This window comes from Muntiacus reevesi, chromosome 2 (assembly GCF_963930625.1).
Source record: "Muntiacus reevesi chromosome 2, mMunRee1.1, whole genome shotgun sequence".
In the NCBI taxonomy this organism is placed as follows: domain Eukaryota; kingdom Metazoa; phylum Chordata; class Mammalia; order Artiodactyla; family Cervidae; genus Muntiacus; species Muntiacus reevesi.
This window is the reverse complement of record NC_089250.1, coordinates 157,104,968-157,130,684: the sequence shown is the minus strand read 5'-3', so window position 1 is coordinate 157,130,684 and position 25,717 is coordinate 157,104,968. Positions and strand designations below refer to the sequence as shown.

The 25,717-nt window shown below is 36.4% G+C and overlaps 1 protein-coding gene across 1 annotated transcript in view; it reads right to left on the bottom strand.

Moving 5' to 3' along the window:
* Window positions 1-1,664: 1,664 nt before the first annotated feature.
* TRUB1 (TruB pseudouridine synthase family member 1) overlaps window positions 1,665-25,717 on the bottom strand; it is a 31,306-nt gene continuing 7,253 nt past the window's right edge. Inside the window, exons 3-8 of the mRNA XM_065923395.1 lie at window positions 22,395-22,450; window positions 17,362-17,443; window positions 8,943-9,015; window positions 7,421-7,560; window positions 5,297-5,353; window positions 1,665-4,517 (exon numbers count right to left, since the gene is read on the bottom strand). Of these exons, the coding sequence (XP_065779467.1) occupies window positions 4,258-4,517; window positions 5,297-5,353; window positions 7,421-7,560; window positions 8,943-9,015; window positions 17,362-17,443; window positions 22,395-22,450 (668 nt within the window). The 3' untranslated portion in view covers window positions 1,665-4,257. The remainder of the gene's footprint in view (window positions 4,518-5,296; window positions 5,354-7,420; window positions 7,561-8,942; window positions 9,016-17,361; window positions 17,444-22,394; window positions 22,451-25,717) is intronic.

The window sequence follows — 25,717 nt, the reverse complement described above, 5'->3', positions numbered from 1 at the left end:
GGGTTAGAAGGCTAGTGACCAGAAAGAACTCTCTGGAGGACCTCCAGTGAATTAGTAACCTTCTGTTTTTTTAATTTAGTTGTTGGTTACACAGGCTTGCTTTATGAAAATTTATTGGGTGATACATTTATGATACATGCAATTTTCTGTATGGATATTAAATATCTGTAAAAATTATAAATATATATATATTAACTTTTACTGATACCTATATAAATATATGATATATACTTAAACTAAACCCCTGATGAAAGAATATGACAACACACACCAAAAGAGGGATTCTGAAAAAAAGTTGATGTTCTATAAACTTTAAAAAGTCACAGTAATTTTGAAATAAATACACAGGTAAACAGTACATTAAAATAGTAAATTAAAACAGTAAATTAAAATAACAGTAAATTAAAATTGGAAATTCTCTAAGAAGAAGCACTGAGATAAAGAGCTGGAAAATATGAGAGTAATTAGACACAGAATAAAATGGAAAGACATAAATCTAACAGGACTGCTAGATGGAACAGATGTGATATTCAAAGAGATAAAGGATGAGAACTTTCCAAAACTGATGAACAACATGAAAGTTCAGGCTCAAAAAGAACATGCTCTGAACAGAATAAACACAAATCATCTATACTTAGAAGCCTATGTTAGTGCTGCAAAAATTCTTAAAGATAGACTGGCTGTCTCCTTTGTTTTAAAGATAAGAATACTAAGGCCTAAAAAGATTAAGTGATTTGCCTTAATCAAAAAGCTAATAGTAGAGATGGAAATAATCTTAATATGTTACAGTTTAAGGCTTACTTACAGATAAGAGGAACAAAATAGTAATTTCTGACTTCAACTTTCCTACTGGTATCATCATTTATAACAGCAATATGAGATATTACTGTTCACAGAAAGAATTTAACTCAAGTTGAAACTATGAAGAGATTACGGATTCAAGTGCATGCAGTAAGTGTTTAACAAGTAATACTCAATAAATGATTAGGCCAGGCTACTGCTGCCTACATATGCCTTAAAGAAATAGTTTCAAGATAAATTTCCTATTTCAATTTAACTACAAGACCATTATAATCATTTCAACCCATAAAACTTATATTTTTCATATTCCTCTATTTAAAAGTTTCAACATTTTAGAGTGCTTTTGAATTACAATTTTTCTGTTATATGCATCAACATATAAGGTAAATTACTTTCTTCCTTTAAAATAGAACTATTTAAATCTCTAAATGCCCATGGTAAGTCTGATACAAACTTCAAACTGGTCAGAGAGACAGAAAATGTACTAAAGACCTGATATAAAGCATTCTTTTCTTATGTAGTACAATGAATAATTTCTGATGGTGGATCTGGAATAGGTATTAATTCAAGTATTAAAGAAGAAAAGATCTAGTTAGGATAGGAAAGTGTTAAGTTTAGTTCTTATTCAAATTTTATAATTTTGAATTATCAGAGAAAAATTATATTATTTTAATGATCATGGATCTTAAAGCTATAATAAAATAATTCTATGGCCAAGTCTGTTGACTTTTCAGACAATATTTTCCAGAAATATAAAAAAATTAACTGTCAAAATGAAATGATCTGTATATTCCAGGTGGAAGCATTTTCAGAAATTTCTAACACATGTTTTCTTACAAATAAGACAACTTTATTATGACATGAAATACACAGGCACAGATATTTCTTTAATATTTTGACTAAAGTGAAAAAAATAAAGCAATTGGTACTTAAATACCAGATTCAGGAGAAAACTAATTTGTTTTATGGATGAGTCAAACTTTTTAGAGCATCCTGATCAGTTACAGTTGCTTATGAAAGTTAATAATGTTTTTAATTTTTAATAAATTTTAACTCTTCATACTCACAAATCTGGCAACTATAAAAGAATTCTTAAAATTAGCAAATTTAGTCAGTAAAAATGAAAAATGAAACTAAAAAAAAACAGACCATGAAAATACTTCTACCAAGTATTTGCTGCACAAATAACTCACACAAATGTATAAAGAAACCATTAAGACATTTATTTATATAAGTGACAAAGTATATGAAAAAGTCACACAGAGGTAAATCGGCAATTTTGAACTCTTATAACTTACTAAATTAGCAACAGTAACATATAAAACCCCCACCCAAAGCTGTAAACTTCTGGTGAACTGATATACTCAAATGGTAACACTGTAAAATGTTACAACTCTCTGGGAAAGCAATAAGGCAAACTTATTAAGAACCATAAAACTGTTTATATTACTTCATTTAATAATTCCACTTCCAGGAACTTATCCTAATAAAACTGAAAATAACCTAAGAATTTAGCAATAGGGAAATGGTTTAAATAAGCTAAAGTAAAAAGATTAAATAATCATTATCAAAACTAAATACAAATAGGCGAAAAATATGAAATTAAAAAATAGTTTAAAAAAAGAGTAATACAAAATGAGTGTTCTGAAGTCACTGTATCAGGGTGGTGAGGATTATGGGTAACTTTTCCATTTGGCAAAATTTTCTTCAGTGTTTTCAATAAAAGAAAACGATCGGCTACCATTTCAGAAAGTCAGTTGTCTTTTCAAAACATTTACACTCTTTACCATTAGCAAATTATACATGCCCAAATGTAATTGAGGAACAGAGCCAAGATGCCTCAGGCGCTTTCCATCCCTTACCAGGCAGTGTGTGAAGGCGTACTGGACCCTGTCCCATTCCAACGGGAAGAGGCAACCACGGCCACCTTTGGTGACACAAACTGCAGGCCCTAGCCACAAACTAGTAAAAGTTTCAGTTCACATCTTTGTATGTCTGAAGTTTTATTTAAGGCATTATGATAACTAGCTCTTTTCCTTACAATTTTCTGTGTCATTTAAGAAAGTTCTAACATTTTCGTTCTAAAAATGTTGACAATACGCTCAAAGTGCTCTACTGAAGCATGTAACTTCTTAGACTGAGTTTATATTATGTTCACCACAAAAGCGACCATTTTTCTTTACATATTTAAAATTTAGAGGTTAGAGGTTGCATAAAAACTATCTTTGCAAGAAAGACAATCCATAAAAATCTAAAAATTCTTATTTGATGAAAATTTAACAACTCTTAACTTTGAAATTATATTTATTTGAATAAATGCAGTGGGATTTCAACAGACTGGCTGCATTATATATTGCTTTCCCGTAACAAAAATATGAAGCACTCATTACACATGAAATTTACTCTTTTGGAACGTGACTGTTTTCAAAGCTATGGTAAAGAGGGACATGGACCTGTCAGTAGGCCATTTGAATGAAAATGTTCGAGAACAACTGTTTTTCAACATTTAAAAAGACGGGATTAACTGAAAACACAGGGCAAAACTCAAAGTTTGTAAACATCACTTGAAAAAGCAAACTGCAAACAAAATACCAGGGGCTTGATACCCTAGAAAGAGGTGTAAATAAATACTAAAAAATAAAGAAAAGCTTTTAATTGAAGACACATTCTTTAGCTTAATTTTTAAAAATTAGCTTATTTAGTATATTGGCACGGGGTGGTCGACTGTACTGATTACCAGGAAAAGATCTCATAGCTGCCAAAACATAAGCCATAGGAGCTGTCCTATGCTAATGGTAGAGTAGAGGTGAATTCATTCAAACATTGAGTCTTCTCTTTACATTCCATTAGGGGTAGCAGCAATAATTTGGTTCAGTTACAAATATTTATTATAAAAGTTTATTAGTTTCCAAGATCTAAACAAACACAGCTATTACCAAGATAAGTATAACATTATTAAAGAAATGTTCTTAATAATCATCAACTCTCTAAGACATAAGAGCTAAATAATGGCTGTTTCAAACATAGTTAAGGAGTTTCAATAACCAGAGCCACCAGGAAGCCAAAATAAAGTCAAAGAAACAAATATACATTCACTTCATGACACCAAAGAAATATGTAGCTCATTGTTTTTCCCCTCTGATTAGAAAATATGGTCAACTTTTTCATAGGAAAAGACTTTTTAAGAGAGATCAAAATCAAAAAGTTGCTTTTCCTGAATCCGATCTAACAGCATGACACCATTCTACAGTACAGCAAGAAATGAACAACTGCAGGGCTATTTATAATGTACAGCAGATAAATTGTGTACCATAGAAACCATAAATGATGGACATTTTTCTTCATGCAAAAAAAGAAAAAAACCCAGAGGTATCATTTGTCTTTTGCACGTAGCCTGTCATTCTGCACATAGGATTCAAATGTCAACCAGGAAATGATAACAATCCCAAGCCAGTCTTAAAGTGTCTTAATTACATCATCTTCTCCCTTTGTGTCATTCAGAGTTATATACTCACAACTCAAAACTTGCTCATTAGACTCCTCAGGTTTTGACTTTTTAAGTGCCAGCTCTGCTGGGAGAAGAGATGAGCACTGCTCGAGAGACTGTGCGATGTCATCGATCGTCCATCTGTCTTCGGGCAGGGCATGCTCCTCCAGGGTGAAAGGTCCCTGTTTGGTGCGCGTCAGCTCTAGCACATTGGCACAGGAAGAGAGTTCTGTGGCAACAAAAGGGAAAAAGAAAATGCATGATAAATGATTTAGTATTTCATAGTCTTATCATTTTTCAAATGACTGAGGGACTCAATTCAAACCTTTCAAAACTACCCTAAATGTAAAGTTGTAATAATCCAAAATAATAACCAGGAGCCTTGAGATTAAGAAATGATTAAGTAGCCAAATAATATTTAGTAGTTCATCTAATGAACTGGTTCAAGTCTAGAAGGAACTGGCGCTCACTTTTCTTATGTAGCCCAGGAAGCAACCCCCGGAGGTTACCATTACTCTCACTCTGCAGATGAGGTCATGAGGCCTGTCCCAGGCCACCACAGTCAGCCAATGGCAGGGCCAGACCTCCAACTTCCCGGTTGTTAGTAAGGCGATGGCTTCTCGGTTGTTTTAAAAAATTTGACATATAGCAGTGAAAAAAAAATTTTTTTTTAAAGAGTAATCTTTTCTTCTTGTACCTACTTTGAGTTAAAACATTTTATGCTTGAAAAAAAAATGCTGGTCCTTAGATTCACTATTCACATCTTCATTTTCTGTTCCTCTTTTTCTCTTCTCTCCCATTACAAGCATTTCACTGCAGCTATGGATGCTGCTAATTGTCTGCCATAAACCTAGAATGCTTTTAAGGCTGAAAGCACAGGCTTCATTACTGGCACAGTTCCTAAGGCCAGTCAGTACTCAGAGATATGAAAAACGGAAAATTCCTTTTTCCCATCAAAAAGGAATATTACTCTCTAAATGGTAATTCGTAATTCATATTTATGCTTACCTTTGCCAATGTCACTGACCAAGCTTCTGATATAAAAACCTCCTCCACATTCGACATCTGGAATGTTAACAGTGACATGGTAAATTGCTAAGCTCCTATGAAATCCACTTTACATAGAAATGATGCCCCTAAACAAATGTAAAAATGCACTATGTAAACAATCGAGTGATAAAATATTTATGTGCTAAAACATAAATTATTCATCTAGTAGCATATGTGTGTGTGAGACTGAAAAGTCAGAGTGTGGAGAAAGCAAAGAGCAGAAACTCACAAGCAGGTCTTAAATTACATGGCAAGTCATACCACTCTAATACTTCAGCCTTGTACATTTAATAGGTTTTAAATAGTTAGGAATCTCAGCTTTGCTATCATGAGCTGCAGACTTAAAAAAATTTTTTCAGATTTGCACATCTTGTTCATTTAAAAGGTTTCAAATGGTTAGATATCTCAGCCTTGCTATAATAAGCTGTAGATTTTTAAAATATTTCCAGATTTACATACTCGAAAAATACAACAAACAAACAAAAATTCCCTTTTCAGTGACAGGAATTATGTTTGGGGAAATATATTACACAGAAAACTCAGCATATTTAAATGTCCTTTTGGAAATATTCCTAAAAAAAATCATGAAATAACTTAAATCTACACAATGTACCAGAACTGACTACTGACTGCATGTCTAAACATCTTCGTAGCTTAGCCAGTATAATACAAGTTTATTGGTTAAGAGCAAGGCTCTGGATTATTTTTATTCATCCACAAGACATCCTGAAAAGAACTGTATTTCCATACAAAAAGACTACATTCCACCTGTTTCTAGCTTAGCATACAAATGAAGTTATTTGAGGGAATTAATCAAAACTCCCCACCTGGGTATTTTAATTTCTTTTTTCCCCCATCAGCTCAAGGTTGGGAGCCACTGCTGAGATTTAAAAAAATGAGCACTAGGACCAAATGGAGGTGTACTACACTCTTGCACTATATTTGACTTTGATGAAAAGAGTCAAATGTGGCCTACTATAAACTCCAACGAACAAATGCAACTGGAAAAATCTGAGGTTTGTTTTTTTTTTTTCACTTTCATAGATAATATCTGCTTTGCCAACACAGCTGCTGCTTTTTCATGGAACATAGTAAAATACTTTTTAGCATATTTGTTTCATTGTTTGTCTAATATTTTAGAATCAGGAAACTTAAGGAGTGATTTCCTAAAAAAAATTATACAAAACCCACAACCTACAGGAACTTACACTAAATAATAACGTCAAAAGGAGAAAAAAGAGCAACAAAGTTTAGAAAAAAAGATTTGGGAAATTATTTCTAAAAGTCATCCTATTCAGAATGCACCATGAAATTAAGAGCAGCATCAATTTCAGGGAGGAGGATCAATTTCAGGGAGACTGAAGATTAAGAAGAATTACAGCTTTTGATTCTTCACAACTCTTACATATTCAGGGCTTTAGCTGGAGATCATAAAATTTTCAAACAACAGAAAAAGTCTTTTTGGGTTTTAAATTTATTTCAAATATGGATTATAGATAAATTCAAATTGCTAACTTGAATTAAACTTTACTACATGTCCAGGAATACATTTCTGCATTACCCATTATTCCTATATTTTCATGATCTTTAGCAGTAATTTGCTGGTGACAAAGAGAAAGAAAAATCACTCAACTTTTAGAATTTCTTGTTCACAGACTGAAAATGCATTGTTTTAAAAGGACAAATAAATGTCAATAAAAAAAACTGAGTGTAAACTATCAGGTACTAGCCAAAATGAGAAACAAGTATTCATAAGATAATAAAATAGAAAATACAAAATCTTGAAAATATGTATTCCTTACCTACTCTTCTCTACAAAGATCCAAAGTATGTTATTTACAATTTTATAGTAAGATAATATAAGAAACTCAGACGATTTAGGACAACTCTGAACCCCTATATAGCCATAGGTATTCTCATCATATGTGTTGTCAGAAAGTTATTAACAAATTCTAACCTTCTTTAAAGTCCAATTTAAAAAAATTTCCAATATCCTCGGATCCATCAAAGTTACAGAAAAGTAGCCAAATATAAAATAAAGTCACATGTAAATACAAATGATTTCCGATTTCTCCATCTTACCGAGTGTGAAAAATGGTGGCTGGAATTTCTGAAGGGAGAGGCTGTATACAGTAACTGGCCTGGCAGGCTTTGCTTCTACTACGTCACCTCTCTTCATCAAAGTTGAAAGTCTCTGGCCATCTTTCTTTAATGCAGAATAGCTTGCAAAGTACAAGAGGGAGACAGAGAGAGAAGAAGGGAGCAAGAATAAAGAGAGATTGAGAAAGTGACAGAGAATAATTCCAGATTACAGCATGAAGAGAAAAGATGATTAGCAGCCCTTTCAACCGAAAATCCTTCCAGGAATGAACTTTTTTTCCTTCTAACTTACTCCACACTGGTGTCGGGGACAGAGTTCCTAAATATCTTGGAGGCTAATACAGTTCATTCTGGCACTCAGGGAGCAATGTTGTCAAATATTCCTCTTTAACCATCTTCCTGGAGATGGTCTATTCATGTCTTCACTAGTCCTCATTCTGGGTAAAGGGAACAAGGCATCCGGTAGCAATGATCTCAGCTTTATTTCCTTGAAACAATATATTTCCATTGTAATTATATTCATTTTCACATAAAAGTTACCAAACTGTTTCCAAAGAAAAAATAAGCAAATAATCTACTTAACAGCACTTAACTTTGTGTGATTAAGTATGATTAGTGCACAAAAAAATCCTTGGAACAATCACAGGGAAGAAAATCCTAAGACGATTCTTATAAACATAAATGTTTACTATATCTTAACAATAACGATCCAAAATAATGTTTGTTCAGATCCTGCTACAATTTTTAAGTCTTCCCATTTGAGGCAAAATTATAAAGAAACATTTCCCACAGAGATTTCAGTGTTCTTAAAAAAAATTAAGAGTTTTTTAAAAAAAACAAAATTCTAAAAGAAGTTTTAGTAACATATCCTGACACATTTTATGCCATTAGAAAAAAAAAGGAAGCAATTTGCTTGAAATTATAATGTGCACAAAAATATGGCTTAGGTGGGAAATCAATATACTTATACTTTTAATAAGTTATAATTCTCATCTGTTTCATTTGTTGCAGAGAATTGTGAAATATAAGATTCTGGGCCCAAAAAGAATGGTTCCAACACCTGACAGGAAGTGTCAACTGGACTCTAAAGCAAAACTCTGATGCCTGTGCCAGATGGGACTGGTCTCTTTTCTGGCTATTCTGGGACAAGCAACATGTCTGCTGCTCTCCAGAACTGCCCTGATGACTACAGGGGGAACCAGAAAAACCAACAAACCCTGGAAGAGCACAGATGTCAGGCTGGGGCAGTGTGTGTATGCGCTGTGCTCAGTCGTGTCTGCCTCTTCGTGACCCCACGGACTGGAGCCCACCAGTCTCCCCTTAAAGACACCAGAGGCTCTGTATCCTATCTGAATCAGGGTCACCTCTCTTGACCAGCTGCTAGGTCTAAAAGATGCCTTGCCATAAAGTAAAAGGAAGCCACTCTCCTTTTTCTTCATTAGCGCGATGTCAGCCACTGGAAAATAAAATCAAACATTTATTCAAATTCAACAATTGAACTTACAGGGGAGGTACTTGCATTATATTCCCAGTGAATTTCTGAAGAATGCCTTCAATATCTTCTTGTGTTATTTTATCTGCCAAAAATGAACCAAAAAAAGTGTGACTAAAACAATCACAGAAGTACATGTGCTATTTTCACAGTACTGACAACTCTGAAAATTAAAAAAAAAATTTTTCAACAAAGCACTTATTACATTATACATTTTACAGGTCAAATTCTACCTTGTTGAGATGGATAAAATACACAATAATGAGATAAAAGGGGGAAAGTCTTATACTGTCCAATATTAAGACTAAATTCAACTTCCTATGCTTCATTTTTTTCTCCATTAAAAGAATCCAATCATTTTATGTACATTTACTACATTCTCACTAGGGCCTTCAGAAGACCTGAGAAAAATGCTGCATTAGCTACAGAAATGGTCCTGCAATGATCAAAAATGTGGTGATTAGAAAGTAGGTAGAAAAATACCCATAAAGCTATTTCTAAGCTTCTCCAGGGATCAGATATAATAAATAACTAAATAAGTTATTGAAAGCTATCAAGTACTAATCACATTTAAAATTTTACCTGATAGATTTCAAAACTGTTGTATGTATGGCATGGTATGAATTTTCTACACTCACATGTTAACTTTGTCCCCAAATAAAGCTGTATTTATCCGTCTCCTTCCCTCCCTTCACTGCTCTTAGAATTTCAATCCCGAGTCTGGTCTCAAAAATAAGCCAGTGTAAGAAAGGAAAAATATTGGGTTGGTTTGGGTTTTGATGTCATGGAAAATCTGAATGAACTTTTTGGTCAACCCAATACATAACAGAGATTTTATCTGTCTTAGTCATGTTTTCAGCTTTTGTTTGATACTCTTTCAAACAAAATGATGCAATATTAAAATACTGTTCTATAATTTTAACAACTGGAAACTAACACACTGAAATTAAATATTTGGGATTTTCACATATAGATAACTATACAAATTTCATACTCAGTAAAAAAACTAGGTTACAGAAACATTCTATTACTTGTATAAGTTATAGTCAATGGAAAGAAATTAGTCTTCCTCTACACTCTGTAGGAAATTTACTTGAACTTTTTATCCTGGTATATACATGTTGTATGTGATCTTCTTATTTAAACAATATTACACAAAAACTAATTATTCTGTTTTGAATTACTGTACTAACACTAGAATAAAAATTAAAAGACAGCAAGGAACACTGTCCAGATTTTAATATCAGTGCAGCAAGAGAGCTTTAATCTCTGTGTGACCTTGATCCTTATGAGCTAAACATGAACAAAAGACCAGAATCTACTAGACTCAAATAGAGAACAGCTACACAACTCAAAAGAATAGCACCTAGCAGCTCCATACAGGTAGAGATGAAATGCCCATTTTGTTCAAATTGTTGTACAAACAGATGTATCTCATGATATGAATGAGGATTTTTTTCCATGAAAAATGTTTACTCTCTTGAAACATTAAGACATAATTACTGGTGATATTTCAGTTATGCAAGACTTCCAAATCTAGACAGCCAATGCTACCACCATGCTGGCAATTGCTCAAAGAAATGCCACTGCTGATAAAATTGCTACAGTTCATAATTTAGTCATCCATACATTTAAAAAATAAGACCAAACAGCTTTCTAGTTCCACCAAGCTGGTCTCTTTACTAACATTTCTGCCAAGGCCAATTCCCCTGTCCTGCTTGGGGGACTCTCTTTTACTGAAATTTTCCCACATAAGGTGACAAAGATGTATTCTTTCTCATTCTACTCCTGCCGTGGTGTCGCCTTCTCTGACTTAAGATCCTAGGCATGTATGGTTTTGCTGTTCATTCTGCAATTAATCATTCACAATTTTTAACAGCTATTTATTTTATATATGTGTGTGTGTGTGTGTGTGTATGTGTAGGTACTATCTCACCAATGGAATTCTAATCTCCTAAAAGGCAAAGATAGCTTTTCTTCTTATATAATGCACACAATTAAGATGGTACTCGAGACATTCTTGTTGAATTTAATTTGCTGAGGAATAATAGAATCTCAAGGTCAAAAGAGCATTCCTAGTCACCTAGGAATCATTTATTTGATGCTTGAATCACCAAACAGAAAGCCTATGCAGCAAAAAAAATTTTTTATAAAATCCAATGGTTGCTCATGATTAAAAAAACAAACAAATGGTAAATTAGGAATAGAAAAGCAATTTCCTTACTTTGATAAGAAAACTAAAAAGCCTATAGAAAAAATCTATAAAAATAAGGTACAAAAATCGCTCTTTCAGATAACAAGACTTATTCTAAAACTATAGCAATTAACATAGCTTGGTGTTAACACAAGGATAAACAGACCAAATGCAACAAAATAGATTCTAAACAAACCCACGCTTATAAGATGCTTGATTTGTGATCCAAGAAACAAGGTAGTGGGGAAAAGTGCTGAGTGAACTGGATACCCATACAGAAAAAAACGGTAGGCTGTAGATGTAATGTGAAAGGCAAAGCAATAAAGCTGCCAGAATGTAGAAAAATATCTTAATGCTCTTGCATGGGAAAAGTTTTCTTAAACAGGACGCTAAAAAATTAACCATAGACTAAAGTAAAACTAGGAACTTCTGTTTTCCAAAAGACGCAGCTAAGAGAGTTTTGTAAAAGACAAGCTACAGAGAAGACAGTATCTGTAACACACGCGATCAAACAGAAGAGCACATATCCAGAGTTGGTTTTTTTTTCCTTCCAATAAAACTCATACAAATGAATCTTAAAAAAAAAGTGACTCAATAGCGAGGGAAAGAAGAAACAAAACAAAGAAATGGGCAAGAGACCTGGACAATAAACAAAGATGGCTTAGTACCCAAAAAACATATGATAAACTGCTGAGTCTCACTGTGTGTGTTAGTTGCTTAGTCGTGTCTGACTCTTTGCGACGCCACGGACTGCAGCCTGCCAGGGATTCTCCAGGCAAGAATACCGGAATGGGTTGCCATTCCCTTCTCCAGAGACCCTTTCTGACCCAGGGATCAAACCCTGGTCTCCTGCATTGCAGGCAAATTCTTTACAATTTGAGCTGAATCTCATTAGCAATGAAATTAAAACCACAATGAAACACCATGACCTACTGATCAGAATGGCCAAAACTAAAAACACTACTCATTACCATGTGTTGCCAAGGATGCGGTACAAGTAGAATGCTTATACACTGCTGGTAGAAATGCAAGGTTGTACAACCACTTTTAAGAATTACTTGACAATTTCTAGTATAGTAAAATATGCATTTACCCTATGACCCAGCAATTCCACTTGGGTATATATCAAAAAGAAATTATTGCACATGTTTACCAAAAGACAGGCATAAAATACACATAGCAGCTTTATTCATAAAGTCTCAATCTGGAGTCAACCCAAATATCTCATGACAGAAGAGTATGTATGTATACACACACACATCTCTTTACATATTTTATACAGATGCACGTAAATGTATGAGTGTGTGAGTGCTAAGTTGCTTTAGTTGTGTCCGATTCTTTGCAACCCTATGGACAGTAGCTCGCCAGCATCCTCTGTCCATTGGGATTCTCCAGGCAAGAATACTGGAGTGGGTTACCAAGCCCTCCTCCAGGGGATCTTCCCAACCCAGGGATCGAACCTGGGTCTCTTATGTCTCCTGAAATCGTAGGTGGCTTACCACTAATGCCAGCTGGAAGCCCACATAAATGTATATGTACATACATGGGCTTCCCAGGTGGCGCTAGTGGTATAAGAACTCACCCGCCAATGCAGGAGATGTAAGAGAGGCAGGTTCGATCCCTGGGATGGAAAGACCCCCTGGAGGAGGGCATGGCAACCCACTCCAGTGTTCTTGCCTGGAGAATCCCCTGGACAGAGGCTTTGGTGGACTACCGTCCAAAGGGTCACAGAGTCAGACACGACTGAAGCAACTCAGCACACGTACATACATATACTTTTCCACACAGTAGCACAGGCAAAGCTATACTATAGTTTTAGGATGATCAGCAAAGCGTTGGACATTAGAATAGTAGTTATATTTAGAAAAGAGAGATGTTGTAGTCACTGGGATGGGACAGGAAGGGGGCTTCTAAGAATTTTTAATTTCTTTTAAGGATTTAAAGATATTTATTTATATTTTTGCTGTGCTGGGTCTTCATTGCTGCACACGGGCTTTCTTTAGTTGTGGCAAATGGAGGCTACTCTCTAGCTGTGGTGCGTGGATTTCTCACTGTGTGGCTTCTCTTGTTGCATGGGCTCTAGGGCGAGTGGGCTTCAGCAGCTGAGGCACGTAGGTTCAGTAGTTGTGGCTCATGGGCTCTGGAGTGTGGGTTCAGTAGTTCTGTTGCGAGGGCTTAGCGGCCCCATGCCATGTGGAATCTTCCCAGACCAGGGATCAAACAGGTGACCCCTCACCACAAGGTGGGTTCTTAACAACTGGACCGCCAGGGCGGCCCCTCTATTTCTTGACTAGACTGGGAGCTGCATGGATGTTTGTTTTGTGATAGTTCATTAAGTTGTAAACTTATACCTTCTTCACTTTCCTTTATTTGCATGATACTTCATAAGAAAAAAGTTTCAGTGTAAATAAAAGGTACCACGGGATGACTGATACCCAGCTACACCCTAGCCCCAATATAGTGTGTGCCTTATTTGTTTAAATGACAACTGGAGACCCAATTCAACTTTTCAGCTTCCTCTAGGAAATGTGGGCAAGCCAGACCACAATCCAGGAGGAGCCACTCGCATCAGATACGACATTAGTGGCATCCATTCGAGAAGACTTGGCAACGTTCTATTACGGGACCAAGAGGTGGTGGTGTTTGGAACAGAGGATTAGCAAGAGATGGCACTTACAGTTTACATTTCTTGCCTCCCAGTAACAAAGCCACAGGAGGCATAGAAAAAAGCTATTCCCATCACCAGAGCAGTAAGGCCTTCCCAGAAGCTTGGCTCACATCCAAGACAGCCTGGGAAGCCCACAGCCTCAATGTCCTGAGCTCCCTGAAGAGCAGATGAGCACACTGGAGCCGTGTATCCTCGGAGACACTGGCAGCTGTACCTGAAACGTAATACCTCACTGTGGATGAGAAAAGAGCAGCAGAAGATAGGAAGACGCTTTGCCTTTTCTGGAACTTCCGTGCAGTCTTTTCAACATCTCTATCACCAGCCTAGTTTATTCATACCCACTATAAACACTTTATTCTATATGCCACGCATTGCTCTAAACACCAAAAACCAAGAGAGACACGGTCTCAGCCAAGCTTAGGAATTAATGTACAAAAATTTATTAAATAAATGGCAAAAAATACTATTTAGAAATAACAAAAGGTATCAGGATAGAGAATAAAAGAAAGGGCCCTATTAATAGGGTTTGAACGCTGAGTCTGAGCTAGAGATTCATTTTGTATGGCTAAAAATAGTAATTTGTCTAGATGGGATAGTGACCTCAGGTCCTTCACATGCCGTTTACTGCATAACCCCTTCTTTTACCCAGATGGCGGTTGCTTTCAACAGGTCAATTAAAAGCTGCATTTTTCATTGCTGTAATGACTGGTGGGTGGCGACGGCAGCAGCACCTAATAGGTGAGGACCAGGGATGCCAGACGTCCTGGGGTGTGCCCGGGGCAGTGCAGCGAGGAGCTGTCCTGTGCTCTGCCTGAGTTCTGGACATCGGCCAGATGCTCAAGTGGGTGACCTTCTGTTTAGAATTACTTTAGGCTAGGACCGGGCTTCCCTTGAGGCTCAGCTGGTAAAGAAAATCCGCCTGCAATGCAGGAGACCTGGGTTCGATCCCTAGGTTGGGGAGATCCCCCGGAGAAGGGAAAAATGCCCACTCCAGTATTCTGGCCTGGAGAATTCCATGGCTTGTATAGTCCGTGGGGTCGCAAAGAGTCAGATACAACTGAGCAACGTTCATGTCATTTAGGCTAGAATCTAAGTCCATTTTCCACTTAAATACAGAATTTTTTGTACAGTCTTGTTGTTTATTTGCTAAGTTGCGTCTGATTCTTTTGCGACCCCATGGACTGTAGCCCACCTGCCGACTCTGTCCATGGGATTTCCCAGGCAAGAATACTGGAGAGAGTTGCCTTTCCTTCTCCAGGGAATCTTCCAGACCCAGGGATCAAACCTGTGTCTCCTGCACTGCAGGCAGATTCTTCACCACTGAGCCACCAGAGAAGCCCCAAAATAATTCTCTTCTTCAGTTGCTCCCACAAGGAGATACTGAACTTTCCAATACTGAGTCATGAACGCAACACACATGTCAGTCTGCATTTGACTTGTGGCATTCACAGTGATTGATGGGTAAGTATCTGATATATATACGTATCTGATTACCTCATGAAGACTTTCAGTGTAGTAATATCTGTGCATTTACATACTGATGTAACTATTTTACTATAAATTACCTTTATTTCTTCTTTATAGTCCATTTACTATAGTACATTGATTTTTTTTTTTAATGTGTAGGTAGGGGAGAAAAACCTCTGAGTTTTATTTCAGCATAATAAAGAAGGTATTACAAAATACTGGTTATAGGTCTTAGGTTTAAGTCTCAGAGGGTTGAGAACACAGGTCCTAGTTGTCCATATGACATGAGTTTCTTAAGGATACAAGGTGGGTTTTATATTTAGTTTCCCCTTGGCACCTGCTGTGTAGCTTAAACAGATGACAAACTATGCTGACTTACCAAAATCATACAGAAAAATCATGTCAATCAGCAAAACTCTCTGAGCGCTCATTTTCTGGGACGACACTGTCCAGTCAACTATAGGGAGCTCTCCTTTTCAGGGCCTAAAGAAAGTTGTTTAGTTTCTCAGATTTCAAGATTATAATGAGATGATTTTAACACACTAACATACTTTCCTTAAGGTAAAGTAAGGTCATAAATGATATAATACAAAGTAGAGTTTTTAAAAATTCCAAAATGCTTCAGGGTAGTCCTTCCTATGGGTGTATATTCAAGTAGTTCATTACCCTGGTCCTCCTGTAACATTCCCTACTCAAAGAACTGCACCGTCATGTAACAGTTCTAAAACCCAGAAACCTAGATCTTTTTTTAACAACTTCCTCTCTGTCCCCATCCAACCAATGAGTCTCACCAATTTTACCACCTCACCATTCTATTAACTATATATAAACTGACATATAATGTAGGATACTCTGGAAATCTCTGACATCCTCCTAGGGCTCTTTAATCTCACAAGCATTCTGGCTGAAGATTATGGTTGGGTTTCCATTAAGTGGGCATATGCTGTTATTCCATAATAATAATAATAATAACGATTTCAAGGCTAATTCAACATCTATTTTTTAAAAGACTCAAAATTGGTTGATTTTTCTTTTCATTATGGTGCTTGATTAATCATGCAAGATACTAAGCCACATATAAACACTAACAGGACAAGAGAAGCCATTATGAACAAGGAAGGAGAAGGTTGGTCTCTCTACTGGGGGAATATGTAATATACATTAAGACCACTCAACACAAAAACACAGGGAAGCAGATGTTAGACTGCCTAAAGCTACATTAAAAAAGATAACATTAAGCACGGGCAAAAAAACAAAACAGAACAGAAAGCTTACAAATAATTCAGTTGATGACATAATGATGTAGGTGAACTGACCGTACAAAAACCACAACTGCTGCATTATAAATAGCATAAGCACTATGAGAGTTGCTAGGAAACCATTTCATTTACCCATCCTTTCTTAAAGAAGTGAAAGAAGGGATGGTAGAAAAATTAAAGTGCGCCCCAGTGAGTTCTCTTTATTTCCAGAGAAATAGCTTTCCTTTTGTTATATTTTTTTTGGATACTCCAAAAGCACAGGAATATGATCAATTTTAAAGTATTAAACCTAGGACATTTATTTCAACAGCTATGAGATAATTATATACACCAAAACCAAAACAACAACAATGACACGATGCAGGTAAAATCGAGCAAGAGAATTTCTCTGCTTTGTTTCACCTAGGACTAGGAAAAATGTCCTAAATCGTATCTGTTGTATATGTGTTTTTGCCAAGGGAGTTATTTGGAAGAATTCTGCATGTTAAAAAAATATTGAGGTGGGAGGGGGTTCAGGACGGGGAACACATGTAAATCCATGGCTGATTCATGTCAACGTACTGCAAAAACCACTACAATATTGTAAAGCAATTAGCCTCCAACTAATAAAAATAATTGGGAAAAAAATATTGATTATAGGAAAAGTCAATTACTGCAATTCTTTACTAACAGGCATACCATATAAGCAACAATGTAATAAACAATTTCCAGCCTTTTTAACCTAAAGAAATGTACTGACAATTAAAACCACGGGAAACATAAGAGACTTATTTTTAAATTCCAAGTTCAGAGAAAGCTTCTTTAAATATTAGGAATAAGGGCTGCATGTGGCGAGCTTCGTACCATAGGGTTTCTCCTCTGTTACTCTCCCTGTAGAGTCCAGCGTGTCGGTGGCCTTCCCCAGCTCCCCAGTGGCGATGTACCTCTAGAGGAAGAGACACAAGAGAGGAAGACAGGCCATGAGGTAAGAACTGCTATGCATGTCTTAAAGCTGATAAAGAACCTTACTAATAAACCTATCTGATACAAAATAAAAGGCAAAATCAATAGACTGTAACTGCTTGGTTAGTTGTTGACATGTGGGAAGTACTGTATAGATTGAGGAACATTCACAAACTTTCCAAACCAGCCAACATGACAAGGAAAAACCTGATTTTATTGATAATCATCGCTTATAAATATACAGTTGTTGTTGTTCAGTCAATAAGTCGTGTCCAACTCTTTGCTACCCCATGGACTGCAGCATGCCAGGCTTCCCTGTCCTTCACTATCTCCCAGAGTTTGCACAAACTCATGTCCATTGAGCTGGTGATGCCATCCAACACTGTACAAAAAGTTTTTAAAAAATCAGTTATATGTGAGACAGCAAAAGAGACACAGATGTATAGAACAGTCTTTTGGACTCTGTGGGAGAAGGCGAGGGTGGGATGACTTGGGAGAATGGCATTGAAACACGTATATTACCCTATGTGAAACGAATCGCCAGTCCAGGTTTGATACACGAGACAGGGTGCTCGGTGCTGGTGCACTGGGATGACCCAGAGGGATGGGATGGGGAGGGAGGTGGGAGGGGGTTCAGGATGGGGAACACATGGGGAACACATCCGTGGTGGATTCATGTCAATGTATGGCAAAACCACTACAATATTGTAAAGTAATTAGCCTCCAAATAAAATAAATTTACTTTAAAAAAATTAAAAATTAAAAAAAATCAATTTTCTACTGGGCAGTGTAGATTGTGAAGGGAAAATTTTAAATATATCTAGGAGTAGAGATAATGGTACAATAATCACCTACTTAACATCACAGGATTCAATAATCTGCTGTTTTTGTTCAGTCGCTAAGTTGTGTCCGACTCTGTGACCCCATGGGCTGCAATAATTTTATACCACATGCAATTAAAATTAATTTTAAATTATCATTTCTTATATGAAATACCAAGCTCAGTCTTAGGAATTTGATTATGCATTTAAACAAAAGCTAAATACATAAAAACTAGTATAGCAGAGAGAATGTACATATGTGTTTCTTGTAAGGAGAAATGGCTACATCTTAAGCTCTCTGAAAGGATACAAGCCACTTCTCAGAACTGCTCATCACTCACAAGTGAAGAATTAGACCACTCCCAGTTAACTGAGGATTCTTCTGCTTTCTCTCTTGGGTCACACTGTACTACATATTCTTTATTCTCTTCTCGCTTGGTCAAATTCAGATTTCATTTTGAGGATCACAGGAATTAGCGAGAAAAATGCAAGGAACAGAATTCTCACTGAAAAGAATCGGCAGCTATGTGAGCAATTTAAGATGGAGTACTTTGCAGAAATATGAGTTTATTAATGATAAGCTTATTATGCTACCACTCCGAAACATGGTTTTGAATATCTTCATTAACAAGGAACAGCTCTATACAGTGCATAAAATGTTAAGTCCTTCAAAATTTTGAATATAGTACTTATGAAATATAATGAATATTAATAGAGTGTAAAGAAAAGGTACAAATTGGATGAACCTCTGGAGAAAGTGGATTAGAGATGCTCCAATCTTAAGAGAGCTGCTGCTAAGTTTCACAGGAGGAGCTTTATTAAAGTCACACTTTGCAGTAGACACTGATTAGGTAACCTAAAAATGCTTGTGTACACCTGGGGGAAATTACTGTCCTCTGAACACATCTGGGGGAAACATCTGTATACCCCAGTGATGATACCCATTCAATGATTGGAGGGGATACAAAGCTGCTTTCTGCGGAAATGCTGGCTTTGCCTACAGGCACTATGGTTTATCTCCACATAGATATGCGAGTAGCATTATACCTGGAAAATGCTAGTTAAGAGCATTTTCATGGCACCAGCAATCTCGTAATCAACCCTTCCATGGCTCATCTGGTTTCAAAAGCACATATAAATAACCAACTTTTAATCAGCAATATAGGAAGCTAATAAAGATAACACTCCAAAACCTCATCAAAGCCTGTTACTTCAAAGTACACCTGCCATCCAGATTCTCCTGAATGACTGGCTCAGACAGTAAAGGGACTGTGAATCTATTGCTTTCTTCTGGGTAAGCTATATTCCACACTTAGATCAAGTTAAGTCAAAGGGATGTGTTCACCTAACTCCCTTAGAATCATTCTACCTGTTGTATTTCATGCAGAGCCACTTATACACATGTTGTAGAACTATTTTTGAGAACCACTATCTATCATTCAATCTCCCTTACTGTAAAAAATTTCTTTCTGACTTTAATACCCAGAGTAAAGTCTCTTCCTTAAATAACTGGCATGCTTCCTCTTCCTCATCAATGTCATGTTTTTGCCTAGGCCATCAAAAAGTCAGAGATAGAAATAAAATGAATGAAATTAACTGCATTCAAGATTTCCAACAGAAATTGCTCGAATAAAATTAATGTCTATGGCATCTGTAGTCAGAGCGATCCAACAGGCCTGTAACTCAGGAAAAAGAGATTGGGGATAGACGAAACACGTGGAAACAGTAATAACGTATTTACTGAGCAACTTTTCTATAATAGGCACTGTACAGAAAACCTATGTGCTTTTTTTACATAATACACTCAGAATCCCGAAAGAGAATGCAGCAAGAAAAAAATGACTCAAGATAAAGTTGATCATTGGCAGAGCAAAGCCTGATAGATAGGAGAGAAAGCTAATGACAAAGACAAGGAAAGGCTCTTTTCTCAAACCTTGCTCTGATCTGACTGGGCAGGAATGCATATAAGGAGTGGTGGTGGTGGTGGTGTAGTTGCTAAGTCGCATCTGACTCTTGCCACCCCATGGACTGTAGCCCATCAGCCTCCTCTGTCCCTGGGATTTCCCAAGCAAGAATACTGGAGCGGGTTGCCATTTCCTTCTCCAGGGGATCTTCCTAACACAGGGATCGAACCCAGGTCTCCTGCACTGCAGGTGGATTCTTAACCAGCTGAACCACAAGTACATAATCTAAAATTAAAAGTGTAAGAAATACAAACAGCTACCAAGATAATAATGACTCTTATTTTGCAAAGGTGAAGTACCCAAGAACTAGGTCTCTATAATAAGACACATCTGGAGTTTTCTACTTATATTACAGTCATCTGAAGATCAGTGATTTCACTGTATGACATTCAGCTTTCCTAGCTGAATATCAAAATGATTTGTGATAAATAAAATTTAAACAAGAGCCAATGATGTATGCATTTTTCCAGTCATCACACTTCTGGAAATGTGTCTGGAATTTACATGTAAAACCTTTCAAAAACATATAATGTGTTACATGTACTTATGGGTTTTTTTAGGGGGGGTGGATAATGAATATTTCAGTGAACTTTAACATTTTATATTGGTGGGGAAAACAAACAAACAAATGCCTTAATGTAAAATATATCTTTTGTTTTATTAAAAAGTGAGTTTTCATTGTAAAGATTTTGAAGAATACCAAATAGTATGAAAAAATTAAATAAAATCATCCATAATCTTGTATCAAAATAACCATGGTCTATATTTTAGAATTAAACATATATTAAGCAATTGGAAAATTCTGTACCAGAAACAGATTCTAACCTCCACGTGTCAGTATTTAAATACACTGTACAAATTACTGTACAATGTCAAACTCCTCCATTCTAACACAACTGTTATATTCTGTGATTTTGGAGATTCTTCCACTTATCTAAGGTATGAAGATCCTTCCCAACTGAAAGACAGGCTTTTATGCCAACTAATAACTAAAATGGGATGTTAAAGGCAATAGGCTTTCCAGGTCTTTTCATTTTAAGAAAAACTTACTTAGACCCCTGGCCCTCAACAGTCTGGCCCAAGGGCCAGTACCCACCATGAGATAAGTTCAGAAAATGAAGGTGCTTAGAAACTTATTTAGCAATTTGATATTAATTATATTTTTAATAAAAGTCTGCAGTGAAATGGTAAGTTTCTTAAACGGTCTTTGACCACAGTTTCTTTTCTAAGGAAAAATTTGGACAGAAAGCAGTTTACCAACTATTTATAACCCACTTGCAACAAGGGTTTTAAAACAAACAAAAAGTTTAGTCCAGGAACTTGCTGAAATTCTCCCCTTCCTAATGGCATATTAATCTTCCTTCCACATTTCCCACATTTCCTATCTTCCCCATTTTCACTGGTCCCAAGTCCAAGCTATTAAAACCAGCATCTAGCTGCTAATTAGAATACAGATATTATTATCTCTCTTAAAGCCGGAAGAGGCCCAGAGAGGTGAAACACTGACAGCTAGACTTGTCCCAGGGCTCCTTCCACCTTGCCAGTTCAGTGACGGTTCTCACTCAAGGCCTAAAGCACAGGTTTAGAACCTGTCCTGTCCCTGCTTAATCCCTCCTCCCTCTCCTATTCAAAGCCTTAAAGGTGCTTTTGGATGCAGTCAAGGAATGATGTAACATCATCTTTAAGAAGCCCCATTCTTTTAGTTAGTAAACATTTTGTAAACACAACAAAACATGTCTTTTGTTGGAAACTGCATGGCTTACAAAATGATATTGTTTCTACAAAAATTCTAAGGTTTAAAAAAATCTTCTAACAGAATTTATGATCTGTAAGCTTTCTTTAAGACATATAATTATACAAACAAAAAGAAACATACCAAAAAATCCCTCACAAAAACTAAACACATCTATTTTTAAATTATGGGTACCACAAAATTTTTGCTTCGATAAGTCAAATTTACTTTTCAATTATGAATTTACAGTCTCAATATTTTGAATCTCAAATATCATGATTATAGACACTGTGATTAATACCCAGGGTTGACACTCATTCAAGCAAGTTATACAGTTTATTTTTTAACTGATAAAATCCAACACATAGGTCATTATGAAAACATTCAAGAAAAACAGAACCATTCCAGTATTCTTACCTTGGACCCTGATAACATTCTGGTCAGCATTTTTGTTCCCCTTCCAATTCCAACCACTACAAATCAAAGAAAGAGATATTACGACATCGTATTGTGAAAACTAGGCTTCAAAACTGTGCTTTATGACATACATTGGGCACAATTTCCTGGCTTATGTAAAGTTAGAAAAAGCATTTATTTAGCATAATGTCAGGGCTCCTATGACTCCAATCAGTTGAACTTGTCATGCAAGTAAGAAATTCTGAAGTGGGGGTGGGGGAGAGACTTTCTTTCTTTCTCTAAGTGTGAAACATAATATTAGAAACCTCAATCCAGACAATTAGATAACAAAAAGTTTTGAAAAAATCTCCAAGGACTCACTGGAATTTTATATGGGCATCAGTGAAAAAAAATGCTACAGCTAATCTTGGTATGATAAACTCCCTGACAGAGTCCACTATTAAACAAAGCAAAAGCTATTATCATAACTAATGAACCATTTAAGGATGATTTGTGCCCAGCAGTATACAATCAAGAAAATAGAAACATAACAAATCAACCAGACACAAAGAATAATACAGGGTAAAATTTGAGTCTGGAGAGTATAATAGTTTGCCTGGACCAAATAAAAAGTACAATGGCCCACATGTCTCCTCAGTTTCAAACATTATCCTTGTAACAAAACATTTCACCAGCCAAAGATGAGAGGATGTAATCATTTCTTCACTTAACAGCAAGCAAAGTTTCATAAGAATGGAAGTATTTCTCATTAGTGGATACAATTTTGTAAAAGCACACACAATACTACCATCGTAATTCAGGATTATAAGAAACAAAGAGAAATGACTGGCGAGTTGAATGAATTATCATGAATATTTATAGCAGATATGATCCACTGAGTTTACCATGTATCAAATTCTACTCTAAGTGCTTTCCATTCATTAGCTCATTTAATCCTTAAAACAAGATGATACGATTATCCCTCTATAATAGCTGAGGAAACTGAGGCATAAGAGTCTAAGAACTCTGCCCGGTATCTCACAACCAGTAAATGCTAGAATTAAAATTCCAACCAGACTAACAGCAGACCTCCTTCCCCTCATCCCCCTGCCAACTTACTTATCCAGGCTTTCCTCTCACTGCCACCAGCCCAAATCAACCTCCCTGCTCTATATCCTATCTCTTCTTCTTCCAATTCATACCATTTCATAACCATTTCCGAAAACTCCACGGCACAAAGCTTCTGAACAATCCTCAATAGGGTCCCAATGCCTACAGCACCAACTTCTTTGTAAAGTATTTAAAGTCCATCCTGTGAAACACAGCTCACATCCCCACTCCTTCATAAGTCTATCCCAAAGCCCCTCTCAGCTTCTTTGATAGTCGTAGTGGTTCAAGGGCTAACAAACACTCTCTGCCTTCGGGATCCTCTGTTCAGCACAGCGCTCTTCAAATGAGAGCACCTGCTGCTGAGGCAAAAACTTTGTATAATAATAACAAAGATTCAATTCAGTTTCATTCCATTCAAGAAACCCCAATCAATATTTTGCAAGCAAGCAGCTACTAGGCACTCCATCCCAAGAACACTTTTAATGGAATAGCACATAGCCTGACTTTGAAAGGGCTTATAATCTCATGGGCAAAATACAATACAGATGAGGGAAACAGCAAGTGCTCAAAAAAAAAAATTTTGCCTGAATTAATGAGAGAATAACATTAAATAACAATACAACAATACATGGTGTGTCAAAATGAACACACAGATGATAACTACTGTAGGAGGTTACTCTACATGGCCGCAGAGTCCAGAGAATGCTTCACTGAGGCATTCAGAATTAGGCCTTAAAGAATGTACAAGATTTGAACATGCAGACGAGAGAAGTGTGTTCTAAAGAAGGAACAAATTGACAGATTCTCAGGCACAAGGATGAGCACAGTGGGTTTATCAGCCAGAGTGCAGGGTGTCTTAAGAGCAGGTTGATGTGTCTGATTCTATCATAGTTAAAAAAGGCTGGATGGATGACGATTTCTCTGTTGCTTCAGTGATCCACAGTGAAACAAGAAGGTATCTTAGAGTAACCCAGCTTGTACATGTATACAGTCTACTCTGTCAAGGGCTCAGCTGTTTCTGACTCTTTACGACCCCGCTAGGCTCCTCTGTCCGTGGGGATACTCCAGGCAAGAATGCTGGAGTGGCTTGCCATTTCCTCCTCCAGGGGATCTTCCCAACCCAGGGACTGAACCCACGTCTCCTGTGTTTCCTGAACTGTAGGTGGATTCTTTACCCGCTGAGCTACCGGGAAAGCCCAGAGTATATATATATAATAGCTCAATTTAAAAAAATCTGCATAGACAAACAGCTAGGGAGAAATATAACCACAATGTTGACAAAAATTATTGCTGGAAGGTGGAAAATGGATAATTTTTACTTTACACTTTATGTTTTCTTGTATTTTCTAACCTTTTTGACATAATTTTCTAAGTTTTAAAGTTAAACTTCAAAATAGTATATCAAAACTTAGTTCCATTTTAAGTAATTTATACTGAATATCATCTTCCTACTGCTTGTGCAACAGATTACCAACACAGTGGTTTAAAACAACACAAACTTATTATCCTACAGTTTTGGAGGTCAGAAATCTGAGGTGACTTTTACTATGGTACAAATCAAGGGGTCAAGACACTGCCTTCTTTTCTGGAGGCCTGAGGGGAGAACCTTTATGTAGAGGCTTCCCTGGGGAGGTTCCTTGCCTTTTCCAGTTTCTGGAGGCTCTTTACCTTCCTTGGCCCAGGACCCCCTTCCTCATCAAGGCCAGCAACCGCATCACTGCAACCTCTGCTTCCATCGCCACATCTTCTCTGACACGCTTCTGCCTTCTCTTCCAATTTATAGACCCTTGTGATTATGCTGGATCCACCAGGATATGCCAGGATGTCTCTTAAAGTCAACTGATCAACAACATTAATTCCATGTGCAACTGTAACGCATCCTTGTTATGTAATCTAACATATTTATAGGTTCTGGAGACTGGGACACGGACATCTTTAGCGAAGTCATTATTCTGCTTATCACAGAGTTGTTCAGAATTTTGTAAGCCCTCTTTATAGAATTATATATGCTTTATATATAATATATATGTATTATATGTAATAATTATTTAACATTTGAAAACATTTTATAACTATTTCTAGTACTTATATAAAATATAGGCTAATAGAATTATAAACCTGAATTTCAGATTATATTTTAAATTGTCAGCTAAACTCTTAAATCTTTACCATCAATATTTCCCCCTCAAAACAGCAAAAACAGCCTAAAATGTTGAAAGTAAAAGTATTTTTCC